This window comes from Rhinatrema bivittatum, chromosome 3 (genome assembly GCF_901001135.1).
Source record: "Rhinatrema bivittatum chromosome 3, aRhiBiv1.1, whole genome shotgun sequence".
Lineage (NCBI taxonomy): Eukaryota > Metazoa > Chordata > Amphibia > Gymnophiona > Rhinatrematidae > Rhinatrema > Rhinatrema bivittatum.
The window spans coordinates 326,749,531-326,768,911 of record NC_042617.1 but is presented as its reverse complement, the minus strand read 5'-3'; the positions used below and the strand labels follow the sequence as shown (position 1 = coordinate 326,768,911).

Here is a 19,381-nt window from a genome sequence, read left to right as displayed (position 1 = left end):
GTTCTCAAGCACACCCTGCAGGGAGCTCTGATGAGTTACGAGGACACAGATCTGAACAACTTCGTAGGTGATGGAAGCAGATGGCACATGCACTCCTTCGCCTCCCGGAGCGGTTGAGGGTACTCACCACCACCTTCTGGGGAACACACCATGGCAAGGTATTTGATTATATCCTTGTCTTAAACAGGTGCCTGCTCCAATTGGGATGTGGGGTACATGCAGTAACAAAATTCAAGCGCTCCAGCTCCCTGCTCACATTGGCATTTGAGAGGAATAGAGATCAGCTTCAGAAGTCTGCGACATTGAAAAAAAATGCTACTCCTCCTTGCAGGAGAAAATATCTTCAAGTGGAATGACAGATAGGAAGAGATGAGCAGAAAATACCCTTCCAGATCAATCAGCTAAACTGCCACTGCTATGTCTGGGATATTCCTCCCCTGAAACCCAGAATAAGGTCAACCAAGTGGCCATACTGGGTTGTGCGGATCGCCATCTCCACCGCATTCCAAGTATGTGGATACCATGTAGGCTGCAGGGATCAGAAGAAAACAGAGAGAAGTGTTTTCTCTTAGTGTGACAAAGACTTCTATGCGTCAAGGGTCCCTGGGGACTCTTGCAGCGGAAGAGCCCTGAGCGTTGACATCACTAGTGAAAGAGTAGATGTGACTCGATTATTTACACTTTCGAATAATAGAAGGACTAGGGGGCATTCCATGAAGTTAGCAAGTAGCACATTTAAGACTAATCGGAGAAAATTCTTTTTCACTCAACGCACAATAAAGCTCTGGAATTTGTTGCCAGAGGATGTGGTTAGTGCAGTTAGTGTAGCTGGGTTCAAAAAAGTTTTGGATAAGTTCTTGGAGAAGTCCATTAACAGCTATTAATCAAGTTTACTTAGGGAATAGCCACTACTATTAATTGCATCAGTAGTATGGGATCTTCTTAGTGTTTGGGTAATTGCCAGGTTCTTGTGGTCTGGTTTGACCTCTGTTGGAAACAGGATGCTGGGCTTGATGGACCCTTGGTCTGACCCTGCATGGCAATTTCTTATGTTCTAGTGCTGTGAGGAGCGCACAAACTTTGGTTTCATTACAAAGGTGTCTGCACCATAATGCGTGTTTGCATCAGTAGTGCTGTGAGATCTTGTGTCAGCGGTGCGTCTTGCTTTGGCAGGCCCGCACTTTTGGCCATGAGGTCCTGCAGAGGCTTGAATTGGCAGCGCCTCAATATCAGTGGCACTCTAAGATGTGTTAACGGCACCAGAAATGGCATGCGACAGCAGGATGCATTCATGCATCGATAGCACTGCAAATGGTGCTTGCATCGATGGTGAAGTAGCCTGAATAGACCACACTGAAATAGACAGTGCTGTAAAGGGCTCCCATGCTGGGTGCACTGGTCGTACTCAACAGGTCCAAGTGCTAGTGGGACTCTGTTCCATAGAGCCTGTCAAATAGGGCTGAAGTGTTGATGACGCTCTAACTCTCAACAACCAAAGCATCAAAAGGTACACTGAGCTCCCAGAGCCCACTCAGTCTCAAGACTAAGGTGGGTCCTGAATCCAGCACCATGGGAAGGGGGGAGTCTTGAATCACCGAGCCCCAAATGAGACTGGGCTCCTGGTGAGGAATTTCAGATTCCTTTCTTCTTGTCTTCTCATCTTCCCCTGGCAGCAGTAAGTGCCACAGAAGAGACTGCCTAAGGCAGTGAAGAAAACATTGTACAACAGAAGTACACTGAAGAGAAGAAATTTTTAATAAAAATATCAGGAATAAAGCTATTTGAGGCAGCAAGGCAATTTTAAAACTAAACATATTACGATTTTGAAAAAACAGAGCTAGATGTACACAGCCATGCAGGTACTCTAATGAAAAAAAAGAACACAAAACTGAGGAGACTGATGAGGCAATGCCTGGGCAGGAATTTCCACACTCGCCCAGTAAAGCAAAAGCTCTACAAGTTGAGAGAAAGGTCTGTCTTGTGCCACCGGATGTCACCCTACATGTAATGGCCAACTCAGCCTGCTTATCGACAGAAAAAATAAAAGGGCAACCATTCAAGTAAGAGTCTCATTTCCAGTTTATCACCAGAGAAAGGCATTTCTCCTTCACTCATCACTCCTTATCATACTGTCTGTGTCATATAACTTCTCCTTGCATCACTGGAAGACCGAGGTACAACCCATATTAAGCCTTCATGCTCCATTTCCCATCGCTATCCACCTTTCTTAATAAGGGCCTATTTCACTTACTAGTACTAGTACCACTGAACTTGGGACAAAATCAAGATGAAGTAAAAAAAAAAAAAAAAAATTGTGTGTAATTTTTGTCCATTTGAAATACAGAAATAAAACATTTTGGTTAAAGGCGGCAGTTGAAATTAGACATATTGAACCTAAAATAAAAATAATCCTGAAAAGCACTGTTCTCCATTGTTTACATAGTTGGGGTTTTACATACACAATACATTATATGCATAGCACCGTTTTTCTGTTTTTTATATAACTTGTACCATTCCCCATAACTACAAAAAAAAAAAAAAAAAAGCTATTCAGCTAGATAAGAGTACCTATAATACCCCAATACCCAAAACAGTCCATAATCAATAAAGACAAGTCTGTTGTGTTTACCACATTGAATGGCGTTTGATGGACGTTAAACAATAAGTCCAAAGCACTGTTTTACGACTTTATTGGATCTGATAAATCACCTCTCTTTAAAGCAAATAAATGATATACAGTAAAACTTTTCATAACAAAATTAAATATTTCAATGCAAAGTGAACAATTATAAGCAATAAAAACAAAACATAAAAAAATATAACCAAAAGAGCAAAATTAAAATGGGTACAGGCCAGTACAATAAAAGAACGGAAAACCAAAACAAAGTAAAACATGAAGTAAAAACATTGGTGCAAGCCCTTATAAGAATATTACAGAACAAGAAAACAGCTGAAAAATAAACATGTCGCCTGCTTACCTTCACGACTCCGAGCCATTATAATCAGCTGGCAGATCACATTCACCATTTCTTGAAGCAGGGCTGGGCATTTTTTCAAGATAAACTGCTGGTCTGCGTGAGTACAAACATTTCAGGGTCATACAGCCACTCCAAATTAAGTCTTTTCCATACAAACACAGAACATGACAGCAGATATTGACCGCAAGGCCCATCTACTCTGCCTGTTGTCCATTCCTGCTGCAACACCTCAAACCCTGCTTCATCTCACTTTCCCACCATTAAGCACAGACTTCTTGAATGCCAATCTAATTTTTGCACCCATTAACTGCTGCTCCATATATCCACCACCCCTTTCCATGAGAAGAAATTCCTTATGTCACTTCTGAGTCTACCTTCTTTCAGACTCACATGACCCCTGAGACAAGAACTTTTTCTGCTGAAAAATGCTTGCATCCTGTAAATAAACTATACTTATACCTTAGACATTTTAAAGGAAAAGTAGTTCTTACCTGTTAATTTTCATTCCTTTAGTACCAAGGATGAGTCCAGGCTGCTGGGTTATGCCTCCCTTCCAGCAGATGGAGTCAGAGAAAAGCTGAAAGCACCCACCATATAACCTGGTGTGCTACCTGTGATCCCTCAGTATAATCCATATCAAAGCACAATGAATGGCTGTAACTATAATTATCGTATTCTGTTATAATTAAATGCGTTTTAACAACCAATGACTAGATCAAATTAATCCTAAATCCGTTGAAAAAGGTAGAACTAGTATGAATGCTTAAAAAAGAACAAGTAGAACTATAACTATGCTGCATAGATGAGAAGTCTCGGAACAAAATCTGTCGAGAGAAATACCAACAGCTGAACGGACTCTTCTGTCAATGGGCGGGCATCTGGACTGATCCTTGGTACTACAGGAACGAAAATTAACAGGCAAGAACTAATTTTCCTTTCCCTGTACGTACCAGGATCAATCCAGAAAGCTGGGATGTACCCAAGCTGCCCTAAAAGGGGTGGGACCTGGAGAGTCCTGCGCGAAGCACACTGCTGCCAAAAGAATCCACCTTCGGATCCCATACATCCAACCAATGTTTAGCAAACGTGTGCAAAGATTTCCAAGTGGCCGCCTGGCAAATCTCTTGGGGCGAGACACATTGGCTTTCCGCCCAGGACGCTGCTTGCAACCTAAGAGAATGCGCCTTAAGACCATCCGGTACTGGACGCCCGTGACATATGTAAGCTGAAGCAATCGCGTCTTTCAACCAGCAGGCAATAGTCGTTTTAGAAGCCTTAGTTCCTTCCTTAGGACCGCTCCACAACACAAAGAGATGATCAGACAAGCGAAAAGGATTAGTTACTTCTAAGTACCGCAAGAGGACTCTACGGACATCCAGTCTCCTCAGATCCTTATCCTCATCACAGAATGCCGGCAACTCAACTGACTGGTTGACATGAAAGGCCAATAATACCTTTGGAAGGAAGGAGGGCACTGTTCGAAGAGAAATCCCTGAATCGGAGATACGTAGAAAAGGCTCTCAACATGACAAGGCTTGAAGTTCCGAAACCCGTTGCGCCGAACAGATAGCCACGAGAAACACCGCTTTAAGCGTTAAATCTTTTAACGTAGCCCGCTTCAAAGGCTCAAAGGGTGACCCGCAGAGGATACGGAGAACCAAATTTAAACTCCAGGACAGACAAACTGCACGCACTGGCGGCTTCAAGTGCTTGGCTTCCTTCGAGAACCGTGTCACATCCGGGTGTGCAGCAATGGAAATACCATCAACTTTACCCCGAAAACAACCCAAGGCCGCTACCTGTACCCGGAGCGAACTGTACGGCAAGCCCTTCCGTAAGCCGTACTGCAAGAAGGACAGAATATGAACAATAGTGGCCCATCGCGGGGACAAGCTCAACCCACGACACCAAGAATCAAACACTTTCCATACCCGTGCGTAGGTGATAGATGTAGAAGTTTTTCTTGCACGGAGAAGAGTAGTAATAACAGTCTCAGAGTAACCCTTCTTCCTTAACTGTCTCCTCTCATAAGCCAAGCCACTAGACAGAAGCGGTTGGCCTGATCGAAAAATATTGGACCCTGCCGTAGGAGGTTGGACAGATGACCGAGGTGCAGCGGACCGTCCACCGCTAGGTTGATCAGATCGGCGAACCATGGTCTTCGTGGCCACTCCGGGGCCACCAGAATCACCGGTCCCTGGTGAGACTCTATGCGACGCAACACCTTTCCTACCAGCAGCCAAGGGGGGGGAACACAAAGGAGAATGTGTGCCGGCCAAAGAAGGACCAGGACATCCACACCTTTTGAACCGTGGTCCCTCCTGCAACTGAAGAAGCGAGCTGCCTTCGTGTTCACACAAGTCGCCATTAAGTCTAGACGGGGGGGTTCCCCATCGGCTCACGATCAGCCATAGCGCTTCCTCGGACAGCTCCCATTCTCCGGGATCCAACCGCTGCCGGCTGAGGACGTCCGCCTGAACGTTGTCGACCCCGGCTATGTGGGCCAGATGACGTTCTGCCCAGGCAATTAACATGTCCGCCTCGTCAGCCACGGGGCGACTTCTTGTACCCCCTTGACGGTTTATGTAGGCCACCGTGATCGCATTGTCAGATAGAATCCTTACCGTTCTGCGGCGGACCATCGGTAAGAATTGTTGCAGTGCTAGACGAACCGCCTTGGTCTCTAATCGATTGATGGACCACTTGGTCTGTAACGGAGTCCAAAGACCCTGAGCTGACCTTGATTGACAAACCACCCCCCAACCGGAGAGGCTGGCATCGGTTGTCACAATTATCCATTGAGGGTTCTCGAGGTCTACCCCTTGCAGTAAGTGATCCGGAGTGAGCCACCACTCCAGACTGGATCTGGCCGGTTTGAGCAGAGGCAAGGGAAGGTGGAACTCTTTTGACTTGGGATCCCAACGAGAAAGTAGTGCTCTCTGCAAGGGTCTCATATGCGCAAAAGCCCAAAAACCCATTCCAGGGTAGAGGCCATAAAACCAAGAACCTGTAAACAGTCCCACACCACTGGTGTGGGGAGCAACAGCAGTGGCCGCACCTGAGACATCAACCTGTCCATTCGCCCGAGAGGTAGTGAGACCTTGCCCCCGACGGTGTCGAACCGGGCTCCTAAAAACTCTAACACCTGGGATGGAATCAGTTGGCTCTTTGCACAATTGAAAACTCAGCCCAGGGACCGCAGGCAACGTAAAACCGAACGAACCGCTGCCCTGCAGAGGATTTCCAATTTCACTCATATGAACCAGTTGTCCAGGTAGGGATGTACTAAGATCCCTTCCCGTCGTAGGTTCGCTGCCACTACTACCATCACCTTGGTGAACACACGGGGAGCCGTCGCCAACTCGAAGGGCAGGGCACAAAACTGATAGTGTTGTCCCATGATCATGAATCTCAGAAACCGCTGATGGTGTTCCTGGATTCCTATGTGAAGGTAAGCTTCCGTCAAGTCCAAAGAAGCCAAAAACTCGCCTTTGTGGACTACCGCAATGACCGATCTCAACATCTCCATTCGAAACAGAGGTACCCACAACGTCCTGTTGACTTGTTTGAGGTCCAAATTCGGCCGAAAGGATCCCTCCTTTTTGGGCAACACGAAATAAATGGAGTAGTGACCGGTCCGGCATTCTGATCGGGGAACCGAAAGAATGACTCCTAGAGCCCTCAACCGGGATAAGGTCTGAAGAACAACTTGTTGCTTCTGGTGCGGTCCGCAGGGAGATACTAGAAGAGATCCCGGAGGGGACGAGCAAAATTCAAAGCGTAACCGTGACTAATAATATCTAGAACCCACTGGTCTGAGGTAATTTTGACCCATTCCTCACGAAACTGGGATAGTCGGCCCCCAATCTTCAGTATGGAGGAATGGGCCGGCGCCCCTTCATTGGGTAGGTTTGTTGTGGGCGAAGGCATGGGAGGCTCCAGCTCGCTGAGGCCGTCTGCCACGAAAGGCATACACCCATGACTGTGCCCGTGAAGTCGCTTGCCTAGGGGTGTAAGCAGAAGAACCCCTACCCGACCTGAAGCGGCGCTGTCCCCGAAGACGGCCCCTATAGCTACCGGGCAAGCGGGCCGACCTGGGTTTGTCCTCTGGCAGCTTATAAACCTTGTCTCCCAAGGCTTTTATGAGTTGTTTGAGCTCGTCTCCAAATAACAGTTTACCCCGGAAAGAGAAGGAACCCAGTTGAGATTTAGTCGAGGCATCCGCCGACCAGTTACAGAGCCATAGCAGTCGCCTTGCGGATACTGAAGACATAGTGCGTGCCGAAGTACGAAGGAGATCATACAAGGCATCTGCTGTATAGGCGACCGCTGATTCCATGCGGTTCGCCTGCTCAGCATCTCCCAGGGGAAGGTCTTGGGCCATGAGCATTTGTTGAACCCAACGTAGCATAGCTCTCTGCATAAGGCTACTACATACTGCGGCCCGCACGCCCAAAGCGGACACTTCAAAAAATTCGCTTGAGCAACACTTCCAGCTTCCTATCCTGAAGGTCCTTGAGCGCTGTGCCTCCCGTCACCGGGATAGTAGTATGCTTGGCTATGGCCGTGACCGCCGAGTCCACCTTAGGAATCTTAAGGAGTTCGAGGGAATCATTAGGAAGCAGATAAAGTTTTTCCATGGCCCTACTAACTCTTAATGAGGCCTCAGCAGTCTCCCACTCACGGGACACGAGCTGGAACAGCTTCAGATGAAAAGGAAACGTTTGTGGCGGAGCCCGAAGTCCCGCTAAAACCGAATCACCTGGAGAGGTATCCGGCATCTCCTGTGGGAGGGGAATCTCCAGTTCCTGAAGTACATGTGAAATCAAAGGATCCAGCTCTTCTCTGCGGAAAAGACGGAGCACCTGTGGATCATCCCCCTCCACCGGGGTGACATTGTCAACCGCATTGCCCTTGTCCTGGGTGAAGGCATCCTGAGTCCCTGGGTCCACCAGGGCAAGCAGGTCAGGTAGTCCATCCCCCGGGTCAGAACAAGGAATGCGAGATTCCGACCTTCCCTGATCCATGAAAGCCTTAAGAATCTTAGTTGGGCTAGGAGACTGGGATTCCAACTCAGTCTTCGCTTCCATATAAGCCTTATGTAATAGTAATACAAAATGAGAAGAAAACAGGTGCTTCCGCTTTAAGGGCCCTCCCGGGGGGATGGACGGAGGAGGAACTGCGTCTGAAGCTAAACCGCATGGTCTATGTGGACTTAGGGCCGGTGGGGACAGAGGAGGAGGGAGATCCTCTCCCTCAGAGAAATCGGCGTCCCCGTCTAAGGGAGGCAAGATGGCCGCCACTCCCGCACTAATCGGGAGCGAGCCAGGCCTCTGCCTCCCAGCCGTCTGACCGCCACACGATCCTCGTGGCCTCGTAATGGCCACCCCCCCCCCCCCGTGCCGGCATCGAACGTCGCGAAGGCCCCTTGCCCCCGTGGATACACCGGGAGCAGAGGCCTTCGCAGGAGAGCCGGAGCCCCGGCTCTCCACAAGCAGCACACGCTGTTCCTCTCAGCATAAATCACGCGAAGCAGCTGGGTGAAAGCTCCATCCCCTCCGGAGGCCCGGGAGAATTCAGGCAGGCACGGCTGAGGTAAAAAATCTGTCTAATCAAATTAGTTGCTTCGGTAAATTTATTACTATTGTTTATTTATTTATTTTTTGCTTACTGCTCAGCCCTCAGGGAATGGCAATACTGGGGGAACAGAGGAATAGAATAGTCTCTGAGGGAGGGGGAGAGTGACTGGCCCACCGGTAAGTCTTCCCCTTCTGCTCACCGGGCTACTGCACTAAAAACTCCGGGTAATTGGCTACAGGGCAATGCCCTGCCTCGCCTGCCTGTGGCTGGCTGCTTTAAGTACTGCTAAAAGGTTTAGAAAAAGCAAATGAAAACACTTTTTTTTTTAAATGATCTAGTCAAATGCTCTTTGTGATAGAATCAAACCTGTCGGGACAAGTCCCCAGGAATTTTGAGAGATTCAGGACCGCAAGTTATGCCTCTCAATCTGCTGGAGTCAGAGAAAATACTGAGGGATCGCAGGTGGCACACCAGGTTATATGGTGGTGCTTTCAGCTTTTCTCTGACTCCATCTGCTGGAAGGGAGGCATAACCCAGCAGGCTGGACTGATTCTGGTACGTACAGGGAATGTCTTTACCATACCCCCCCTCCCCCTCCTGTAGGATATCTATTAAATCCTCAAGGCTTATGGAAAGAATGCATAATTTTGGTAACCCGTCTCTGGGTTGCCTCTACTATCTATCCTCTTGGAGATGTGGTCTCCAGAAATGGACATAGTTACCTAGATAAGGCTTCACCAATGTTTTATACAAAGCTATTATCACCTTTTCAACACCAGTTATACTCCTCCCTGTGCACCATAGTATTCCTTTGGATATTGCCACTCACTCGTTAACACTGTTCGGTAAGCTGAAGATCAGGTATGATAACCAACTCTCCTGTTTGTTGCATATCATTACCTCACCTCTTCATGTGCTGCTCTTTTTATTTAATTTTGAATTTAACAATTACGTATTCCGGCCCAAATATACACCTTTGAACTTTCTGCATTGAGGGTCTAATTGAGGGTCCATCAAGCTCAGCATCCTGTTTACAATAGGGGCCAATCCAAGTTACAAGTATTTGGCAAGTACCTAAATATTAAATAAATCCTTTGTTACTAATGCCAGTAATAAGCAGTGGCTATTCCCTAAGTCAACTTCATTAATAGCAGTTTATGGCCTTCTCCCCCAAGAACTTATCCAAACCTTTTTTTAAATCATACTATGCTAACTGCCTTAACCACATCCTCTGGCAATGAATTCTTTAGGACCCAAATTGGCTGCTACCTAGGAACAACATCAATTATAAAATAATTTATGCATCAGCTAAAATCTCTGTGTGGCCATCCAAATAGCACAACTGTGGTGAGTCCTGGCTTGAAAATATCACATCAGTTTCATCTTTCTTTCCAATGTCATAAGATGAAGAGAAAAGCAAGGCTGCCAGCAGGCCTGGCCCTGTGGTGCTACTAGATGCCATGTTACAGTCTTCTGAATGCATTTATACCTGTCTAAGAGCTGCCCAAGTTCATGAGGTCTTATATGTATTTTATATAAAATTTTAGATACACCAGTCGTAAATAAACCTAAACACCTTCTAGAGTGGGAAAAGGAATTAATTCAAACAAATTGATGAAGTGTAGTCAAAAATTGTAATGAGAAGTCATCCAGTGTCAATCTCTGATACTCTCATGGAAAATAGCTTTTAAAATACAACTTGGATGGCACCTAACATTACACAGATCCAGGACATGATATAACTTGTTGGGGTCAATGCAGGGGGGGAAGGGGTCATAATGTTACACATTTTGTAGGGATGTCCAGTAATGAAGAGATATTAGAGGAAAATGGGAAAAGGTATTTGCTTACTTAAGAATGTGAATTTAAGATGGGACCCATTAATAAAGTGCTTGATCCCAGAGGTTAATAAAGCAAAGGATAGACTTATTACTGCTCGTTGCGAGCTTGCTGCCAGTTGGAAAAAGATGCAGCGATTGGGAGAATACGGAATGTCTGTTCGATGAAGGCGATCCTGGCGATGAGAAGAAAACAATTCAGAAAATTCTATTGTGTTTGGAGACCTTTTGAAAACTGGCACAGAAGTTGTGTTGACCTTTTAGAGACATTCAATGGCTACCCCAAACTTGATCTTACATTATTTTCTATAGTAGAAGTGTTTGCTATTGAGTATTACCTGTTTATCATGCAGGGGAGGGGTGGTAGGAAGAGTGAAAAAAAAAACAAAAACCATGCTTTAGGAAAGGAGTCTGATAAATGACATATGACAGTTGACAGTGCTTTTAATTTGTTTCACTTGTTCTGTTTGTGCAATAAGCTGCATTATTGCTGTCTGTTTCTGGAAAATCTGAATACAAATTTAAATTTAAAAAATGTATTAACAGCTGTTTAAAATCATTACTAGGTAGCACTCTGCTGCACAGTAATAACATGTATAGAGCCTTCAAACTTCTATATATGCCAAAAGGAACACAGCAGCAGCAGTGTCCCATCATTATCATATGCTGAAAGTAAAGGATTAGCATTTCCTCAAATATATGTTCACCCAGGGCCAGTGCTTCCATGGCCTAGAGTGCCAAGATTTGGGAGGCGGCAAAAACTTGCCAGTGATGTCTACAGGTGTGCTATACCACAGCCAATATTATCAAAGAAGGGAGTGCTGTGCTGGATACACTGCACTGGTAGTTACGTTGGGGGAAGGGGGTGAATGACCAAAGGTTCGTCTCGGGAGCCAAATATGCTTGCACCAGCTCCCTGTGTTCACTGCACACAAACTGGCATAAAACGTCCATGTAACACAGAAAGTGAGTTTTACAATAATAAAGAAATCTTAGAGCAAACATGCAAGAACATACATTAAATATATTAAGAATAACCAGAATCTTTTTGTAATATGAAGTTCTGAGGATTTGTTGTTGACTTCACAGAATTATACCTCCAATACTTTCATACAGATTACTTTCAAGGAATAAAGGTAATGACAGTTGTAGAAGCAGGTATCCAGTCTCAGCAATTTAAAAGTAAGGATAAAAAAAAAAGACCTTCTTCGAGAGTGTCAGGGATTTTCATCCGGGAAAGATGAGCAAGCATGAGAACTCTAGCCTTTAGGCTGTACGGGCAGGTGAGCGGGGGCTCATTCTTCTTCAGGTTAATGCTGCCAATCTCTCGGATTAGCTGAAATAAATGCAGAGGATAACAGTTACACAGGTTACTGAAAGGAAAATTAGTTCTTACCTGCTAATTTTTGTTCCTGGAATATCAGTCCTGACAAGTGGGTTTTGCATCACTACTAGCAAATGGAGGCAGAGAATAAAAACTTTTCAGGCACTGCTACATAACAGAAAGTGCCACCTGCAGTCCCTCAGTATTGACCTGTACCCAAGCCAAGATGTCTATGCCCAAAACCCAAATGATTTTCAAAGTCAGAGCCCCCTACAAACCTGAAACCCCAACATCTCCCACAAGGGAAATGAAAACTTCCAACTCTGTTTAACATATACACAATCTTTGCAAATATAGCATTATTGGCATTCAGAAGTGGGGAAGGTCTTTCGAAAAATAAGGGGCCGAGTGTCTGGACTGATCTGTGGTATTCCAAAAACGAAAATTAGCAGGTAAGAACCAATTTTCCGACCTCCGATGATGGCTGTGGGCTGATCAGTCGCACAGGGAGAACACTCCTGCCTGATTCCCTCTATTCTCAATATCCAGCTGGTAGATATCTTTCAAGTGCATCAAGTGATGGCTTGAGTGAGTTTTTAGAAGGGGTGATTCTTGTATCCCTTGCAAATTTGATCGAGAATATATGAGCTCAAAACTGCAGCGCAGTATCAGAGAAAAGCCACACGAGGGAGAGGTGATGCAAACCACACTGACATCTAGTGAGAAACCTGTGGTGAGCATGTCGGAACAGATGCTTTTGCAAATCTCAAACGCAGTATCAGTGGCTCTGGATGAGAGGCTCTTCAAGCTCTAGTTGGAGATGGATGAGATTAAAGGCAGTATCGAGGCCCAAGTCAGATGACTAGATATAGCTGAGCAGACAATTTCTGACAATGAGGATCAAATGGCGCAGTTGGAACAAGTAGCAGCCTTGCAGTCTCAGAAACATCGCTTAATGGAAAAAAGTCAAGGAGCAAGAGAATCGTGGACGCAGAAGCAATCTGCACATAATCGGGCTGCCGGAGACAGTATAAGAATTGGAGCTCATCGACATTTTTTAAACCTGGCTGCCATACGAGTTAGGCCTTGGCGGCCATGATTTATAACTAGTGTGTGAGGCGCTCATAGAATCGGCCTGCAAAAAAGTAAAAATGATATGCCCGATAACTGGCCTCGGCCTATTCTTAATTGGACACACAAGGTCCGCCTGCTGCAGACATATTGTAAAAAAGGTAACCTGGAATACAATGACCATAGGCTACTAATTTAACGATTTCTCACAGCATGTAGTATCACTGCGCAAAGGTATGGCGCAGGTTTGCTCAACACTTCATCAAAAGGGCATACGGTTTCCTCTATTATATCCAGCAAAATTAAGAGTCCACCGTGAAGGCCGTACACTTTTTTTTTTTTTTTTTTAACAGAAAAAGCAGCAGCGCTTGAGTTTTTGCAGCAGCTTAATGTGGCTGGATGAAAATGAGAAATGAAAAGCACCAGCCGTTGACTTACTTTCGCTGGGAATGAAGCTACACGATAACTTAGAGACTCTCTCCTAGTCTTTACAACACTTGGCTGCACATTTAATTCTACGGAATATAAAAGAATTTCTTTTTCCTTTGCATTGACAAAACGTTTTTTGTTTTTTTTTAATTTATGGGGCAGAATCAGACAAGGACGAAATAGGATGGCAACATCATTGGGCTGTTTGGTCTTTGCTATGTTTTTCTTTGTTTTTATGTCCTGCCACTATAGTTGTGAAGTTCAAGATGGTTCTGCATTCTTAAGTTGACTGGCTGATTATTATTTCTGCCTGAGCAATGTGCTTTTTCATGTGAGGGTCTTTTTTTTTTTGGTAAAGATATGGCACAATAATGTGCCAACAACACCCACAGTGTTTGGAAAGATAACGCAATATGCCAGGAGACATAGGATTCTGACATTATGTCAGTTATATTTGTTAAAAGGTTGAACTAAATGTTTCACAGTTTTATATTTGAATGTTTTCTCTTTAAAAGAGGGATAAAGAAAAACAGATAATCATATTGTACTATACTGGAGAAAATCAACATGGGTACACCCCTGAACAGGCGAGTGTGTGGTTGGGGATGTGGTCCCTTGGAGTGCAAGAGGACATATGGGATGCATTAGGACAGGGGGGGGGGGGGGGAGGGAGTTGTGTATGGGGGTGTGAGTGTCTGTTGTGGATTCGATAGAGAATGAGTAGCATGTACATTTCTAGGTATATACAACCATATACACCATTGGAAACTGAAATCTGTACGATTTATACCGGAGGGCCGAGGCTGGGCGGTACTCAGGAGTTCTGTTTCACTATTTCTGCAGTTTCGTTTTGACGGAGCTGTCATATGCTTTGGGGATCCAGTAGACTATGGCTAACATGAATTTGTATACTTTAAACAGAGATACGATCCACTCCCCAGTTAAGCAAAACAAATTGCTGGATATGTTTAAACTGCGCAAAGCACATGTGGTTCTGCTTCAAGAAACACACCTGAACAAGGAAGAACACAGTAAATTAAAAAGATTGGGTGGGGCAGTGTTTTTTTCTCATCATACACATGTAGATGAAAGGGAGTTGCAATTCTTGTTCACAAACAGACATATGCAACTAGATCAGCAGTTTACAGATGAAGGCATGTATATAATGATTTTTGGAAGTCTGTCGGGACAAAAAGTGGACTTTTGTAATATCTATGCCCCTAAAACCTATGGCTCATGGTTTGTTTGTTTTTTTGGTTTTTTTAAGAGTTGATGTCTGTAATGCTGTGTTTTTCGGATTACAAACTGATAGTGGAAGGAGACTTTAATCAGTTGGAGACCCCAGGATAGACTGCAAATCCCCAAGAGAATACAGACTCAGGATAAAATAGGTGTTAATTTTGTGAATACAGAACTGGCGGACCCTACATCATGGGGAGTACGATTTTATGTTTTATTAGAATCCTCACAAATGTTTTTCACGCTTGGACTACCTACTGATCTCTGAAGATCTGTTTTCTAGGCTGAGTAAGACCAAAATTGAGGCAATTTCCATTTCTGATCATACTCCTCTGATGTTGGGTCTTAAGGTAAGGGGTTACGGGTAAAAGGGCAATGAATTGGAGAATGAGTCCTGGTTTATTTTATGATCACAAGTTCCAGGAATATTTGTGCACTAATTGGGCAGAGTATGTAGCTTTTAACGATAATGACCAGACAAGTCCAGAAATAGTGTGGGAAGCTAGCAAGCAGTCATGAGGGGACTACTTATAGCTTATGTTGCAAAAAATAAATTAAATAAAATTAGAGATGCAGAAATTCTTCACCTATCGCGTCTAGTTCAGGTGGCTCAAAGTAAATTGTACGTCATGGTTTGTTTACTACACCCTTAATTGAATGTATAAATTAACAGTCCTTATTGTAGTCACAGGTCAGATTAAACAACACTGAACATATAGCCTTTATTATGAAACTATGTTACCGAGCTTATAAGGCACCTCCACTACTAATATGAACAGATACATGTACAATTTACTATATGTGCCTCTATGTAAACCGTTGTGACGGTAATATACTGAACGACTGTATAGAAAAGATTTTAAATAAATAAATAAATTTGCCGAATCCTTATAAGAAGATAAGCGGGCTTGGGTGCAAACTCGAAATACCCTAAATAATTTATTTCAGAGAGCCAGGAAATCTCTTACATTTTTCAGTCATCAACTGTATAAATATGGCAACAAAGCTAGTAAACTTCTTGCCAACTTGGTGAAAATCAAAAGTCAGAGGTCATTAACTGTAGGTGTGAGGGATGAGTCTGAACAGCAGAAGTGTGCTAAGCACATAGAAAGATATTTTCTATCCTTTTTTCAATCCTTATATAGTAAGCAGGAGGTGGATTTGCAGGTTAGGGAGACATTTTTTTTGAATCATTTGACTGGCCAGCACTTTCACAGTCTCATCTGGAGTCCTTAAACCAGTGGGCCCCAACCCTGTCCTGGGAGCCCACCAGCCAGCCGGGGTTTCAGGATATCCACAATGAATATGCATGAGAGAAAATCTGCATGTTATGGAGCTGTGTTCTATGTGTCCGAGTGGGAGTATCTCCCATGTGACCCCCATCTGGCCTCAGTCTGTTTTCCAAGCTCTGGACAGAGTCCAATAGGAGACTGTCTGGGGAGGCAGGGGGGAATTACATGGCTAATTCATCCTGCTATCCACGGAAAACACCATTTGCGGTAAGCAAACTTGCTCTTTTCCACAGATAAGCAGGCTGAATTAGCCAAGACTTTGGGGAGTCCCAAGCTGGAAGGTTGGAGCATCGGCGCCCCTTGGGGCAGTGTACCATCTCTTCCAATTTCCAATGACATGCTCAACCTGATCTGTTGTTGCGGAGTCTCTACTTGTCCTTGACAGAGGATGGGTCGATCCTCTCTACCCTCTGCGGCCACCTGCTGACCAGCAGCAGTGTAATGTGTAAGGCATGCAACAGTCACATGGTGGCTCGCAAATGTCCATGACGAGCACATCCCTCATAGAGCGATAGATGCCGCAATTGCTCTGTCTTGGTGGCCTAGGCACAATATCAGAATGTTTTATGTTCACTGGAGCAAGACAGGGTGCACTAGGACCCGGAGCCCGGGCATTTCATTTTGAAGAACACCCCAGTTGGAAGTGCTAGACTCCAAGTGTACACAGCGGTCACAGTAGGTTGGGCAGATTTGGGATCCAACGTGTAAAGTGGCCTTCTGCATCAGCCTTAAGCAGATCCAGGAAATGGTTGGCCCAGTTATCACCTGAATAAGATGGAGAGCCCAGATAACACTAGGATGGGCGAGGACTCATTCACAGTGCTGCCCTGTCGCAGCAAGATTTGAGGTACAATGAAGCAGTGGATAAGCACAGTCGTTCACTGACCCTCTTTCCTGAACTGAGGGCAACCCGGGCGGACTTCCCCTGGCACGAAGTGCCTGGTGACAACTGTCCGACGATGCTTACAGCAGACCCCTGGGTTGAGTCAGGTTCAGTCTAGAGTTTCACGGGGCCACTCTCCTTGACTGCTGGCTTAGCCGGAGAATCCTTTGGTAATCTGGAGTTCAACACTAGGTATGACCCCAGGGAGTCATCCTGAGGAGATGATAGGCTGCGATGGCGTTGATGTGCCCTGTCTGATGCTCTTGCCCTTCTTGCTCGGCACTGGGGAGAAAAACTTCCACGCGCTTCCTGGGTAGCAGAGAAGGTTCAATCTGTGTTCTCCACTCCACCTTGCATGCTTGGCGCAATTACCATGATAGCCCTTCCAGGCAGGGTACTTATTGGAAGACACCCCCCCCCCCATGCTGTGCTTCTGGATCGGTAGGTTCAGGTATGTTGATCTGTCCTTCAACCTCCCCAATGTTGAATGCTAGCAGGAGCGCATCGGATAGAGGAAGGATCACCCTTCCTGACAGCAGGTCTCGTGAATGTCCATGGGCGTTAGCTTCCCAATGGGTGGACAAACCAGGCAAGCATCTTACAGTCTCCATGGACAATCAAGGTCCTGATTGTGATACCGAACCCATGCGAGCTTCATCTCCAAGTGGTCCTCGTATGCAGGATATGAGGAAATTATATGGTAGTCTCTTCATCTCTGGGAAGAGGGAAGCATCTTGTACTAGGCAAAGCCCGAATGGGCATATGGGAGAGCCTGGACTCCCTGTTGCTTTTGGTGACCAAGGTGTACTTGGGTGGTCCCCCGCCTTATGAGGTAACCTGCCACTGCGTGGCTAGATTCCCATTCTCAGGAGTAAGGCGTTACTGCACCCATCTACTGTAGAATCCCTGCACAGGCTGTGGCTATTCAGAGTGTGAAGGCCTGGGCTCCTGTCTACTGCCAGACGAGTCACGCTTCTCAGCGGGACTCATCTTCCTTCATCTGTATAGGGGTCGTCCTCTGGCCACCTGTGCGGGTCATGATTACCACCCTCACCGGAATCGCTTGGGTTTGAATCTGATGTGTATGGGCGTCCCCATCTACGTTGGAGACATGGTAACATCCATTGGCGGATGGCCTTCCTTTGGGCCGCCGTGGAGGGTGTCTAGCACCAGAGTTGCCACCTCTTACACTTGTCATATGTTGATTTGACCTGGTGAGGGGGGCAGGCATTGCATCCCCATGTTGCCCGCCTTGATTATTAGCGGGTTACGTATAATCGCCTGGCTGATGTTGCTATCATTTTCTGACTGGTTGACACTTGCTGGCCGGGCACTGAGCCCTGCCACAAACCCAGCCACAGGCCATGGTCCTTGGATTTGGGTAGTCACATTTTGTTTTCCTTTATGCCGACTGTTGCCCAGGGTTGCCAAAGAAATTTTCCGGATTTGGCCATTCGTTTTCCCGGTCTAACACATTGTTACGGCTTCAAGGCCGCCAGTTGCTGGTGTTCCGGGTTAACAAACCCACTGCGTCACCTATTTTCTAAGCAGAAAGAAGATGTCTCGCCCCCAGTGGAATAGAGGTAAGACCTGAGATCTGCCCCCCCCCCCCCTTCCCCGAGGCTTCCCCATCACAATGAAGCACGGGGAAGCTGGACTGCACTGTGGCAGGATCACTGGCACCCCAGTCGCAACTAACACTGCTTCATCGATATCCAAAGCAGTCAAAGTATTCCATGAACCTCCACCCTGGGGTCAGGCAACCTCAATCGACATGACCAATGCGCTAGATCGGAGAAACATTCTTCCTTCTTAGGCAAACTCTGTTATGCCTCATCAGATGAGAGCATCGCTAGTCGGTGAGATGACTCAAGCACTTCCGAGATAGGCCCCTTCAAGAAACTCTTCCCGAGCGAGCCTATGCTCAAAATTCTCCGACCGAACACCTCTCTGATCAGGATGACAGAGTGGTGAGGCTGTCAGTCCATCTTGCTTACACACATGGGGTTGAACCATCCTCAAGTCCACATACACCTGCTGGCCGGCCTCCTAGGCCTTGCCTATATTTATATGTTGGAGCAACGCCTCCACAGGTCAGCGTACTTCCAGCATAGACTCTGCACATCGATGCATCGGCTAACTCTCCCCTGCACCTCAATCAGGTCGTGACACCTATGTTCTGGCAAAGGGAGATACACAGCTTGGGATCCCCAAAGGGAAGATACACGCTGCCGAATGAGCCGATGCCCCGGCTTCGACCAGTCACTCTGACGCTTTGACACAAATGCTTCAATGCATTGGATGCATCGCATTGACGAAGCATGCAGAAGCCTCCTCTTCGATGAGGCGCACCGATGCGTCAGGTTCGGTGAAAGCACTTCGATGCATCGTGTGGATGGAGGCGCTTCGATGCATCGCATGGATGGACATTCCACGATGCTCCACTCTGAACAGGCATGGGGTGCTTAACAGAGTCCCTGGCTTGCCATACAGCCTTGCCAAAGAGGCCCTCTCTATCCTCATTCTCGGGGAAGTCCCATCTGGGCCCCAGAGTGGACTCAACACCTGGTCTGACACAAGCAGCACAGACCCAGCTTCCCATTGTGAATCTTCCTCCAAAAAGCAAACGAAGGTAACTAAATTAATAATAAAAATAAAGAACAAGACTGAGGAAGGATGGGAGTCACATAGGAGATACTCCCACTCGGGCACATAGAGCACAGCTCTGTGTGCTCTGAGAGAGCTCT

The 19,381-nt window shown here is 46.0% G+C and overlaps 1 protein-coding gene across 2 annotated transcripts in view; it reads right to left on the bottom strand.

Moving 5' to 3' along the window:
- The window catches only part of SEC63 (SEC63 homolog, protein translocation regulator), a 261,114-nt gene that overhangs the window by 131,734 nt on the left and 109,999 nt on the right, over window positions 1–19,381 (bottom strand). For both annotated transcript variants that reach the window (XM_029595314.1, XM_029595313.1), the window contains exons 10-11: window positions 11,600–11,732; window positions 2,979–3,071 (exon numbers count right to left, since the gene is read on the bottom strand). In XM_029595314.1, the coding sequence (XP_029451174.1) occupies window positions 2,979–3,071; window positions 11,600–11,732 (226 nt within the window). The remainder of the gene's footprint in view (window positions 1–2,978; window positions 3,072–11,599; window positions 11,733–19,381) is intronic.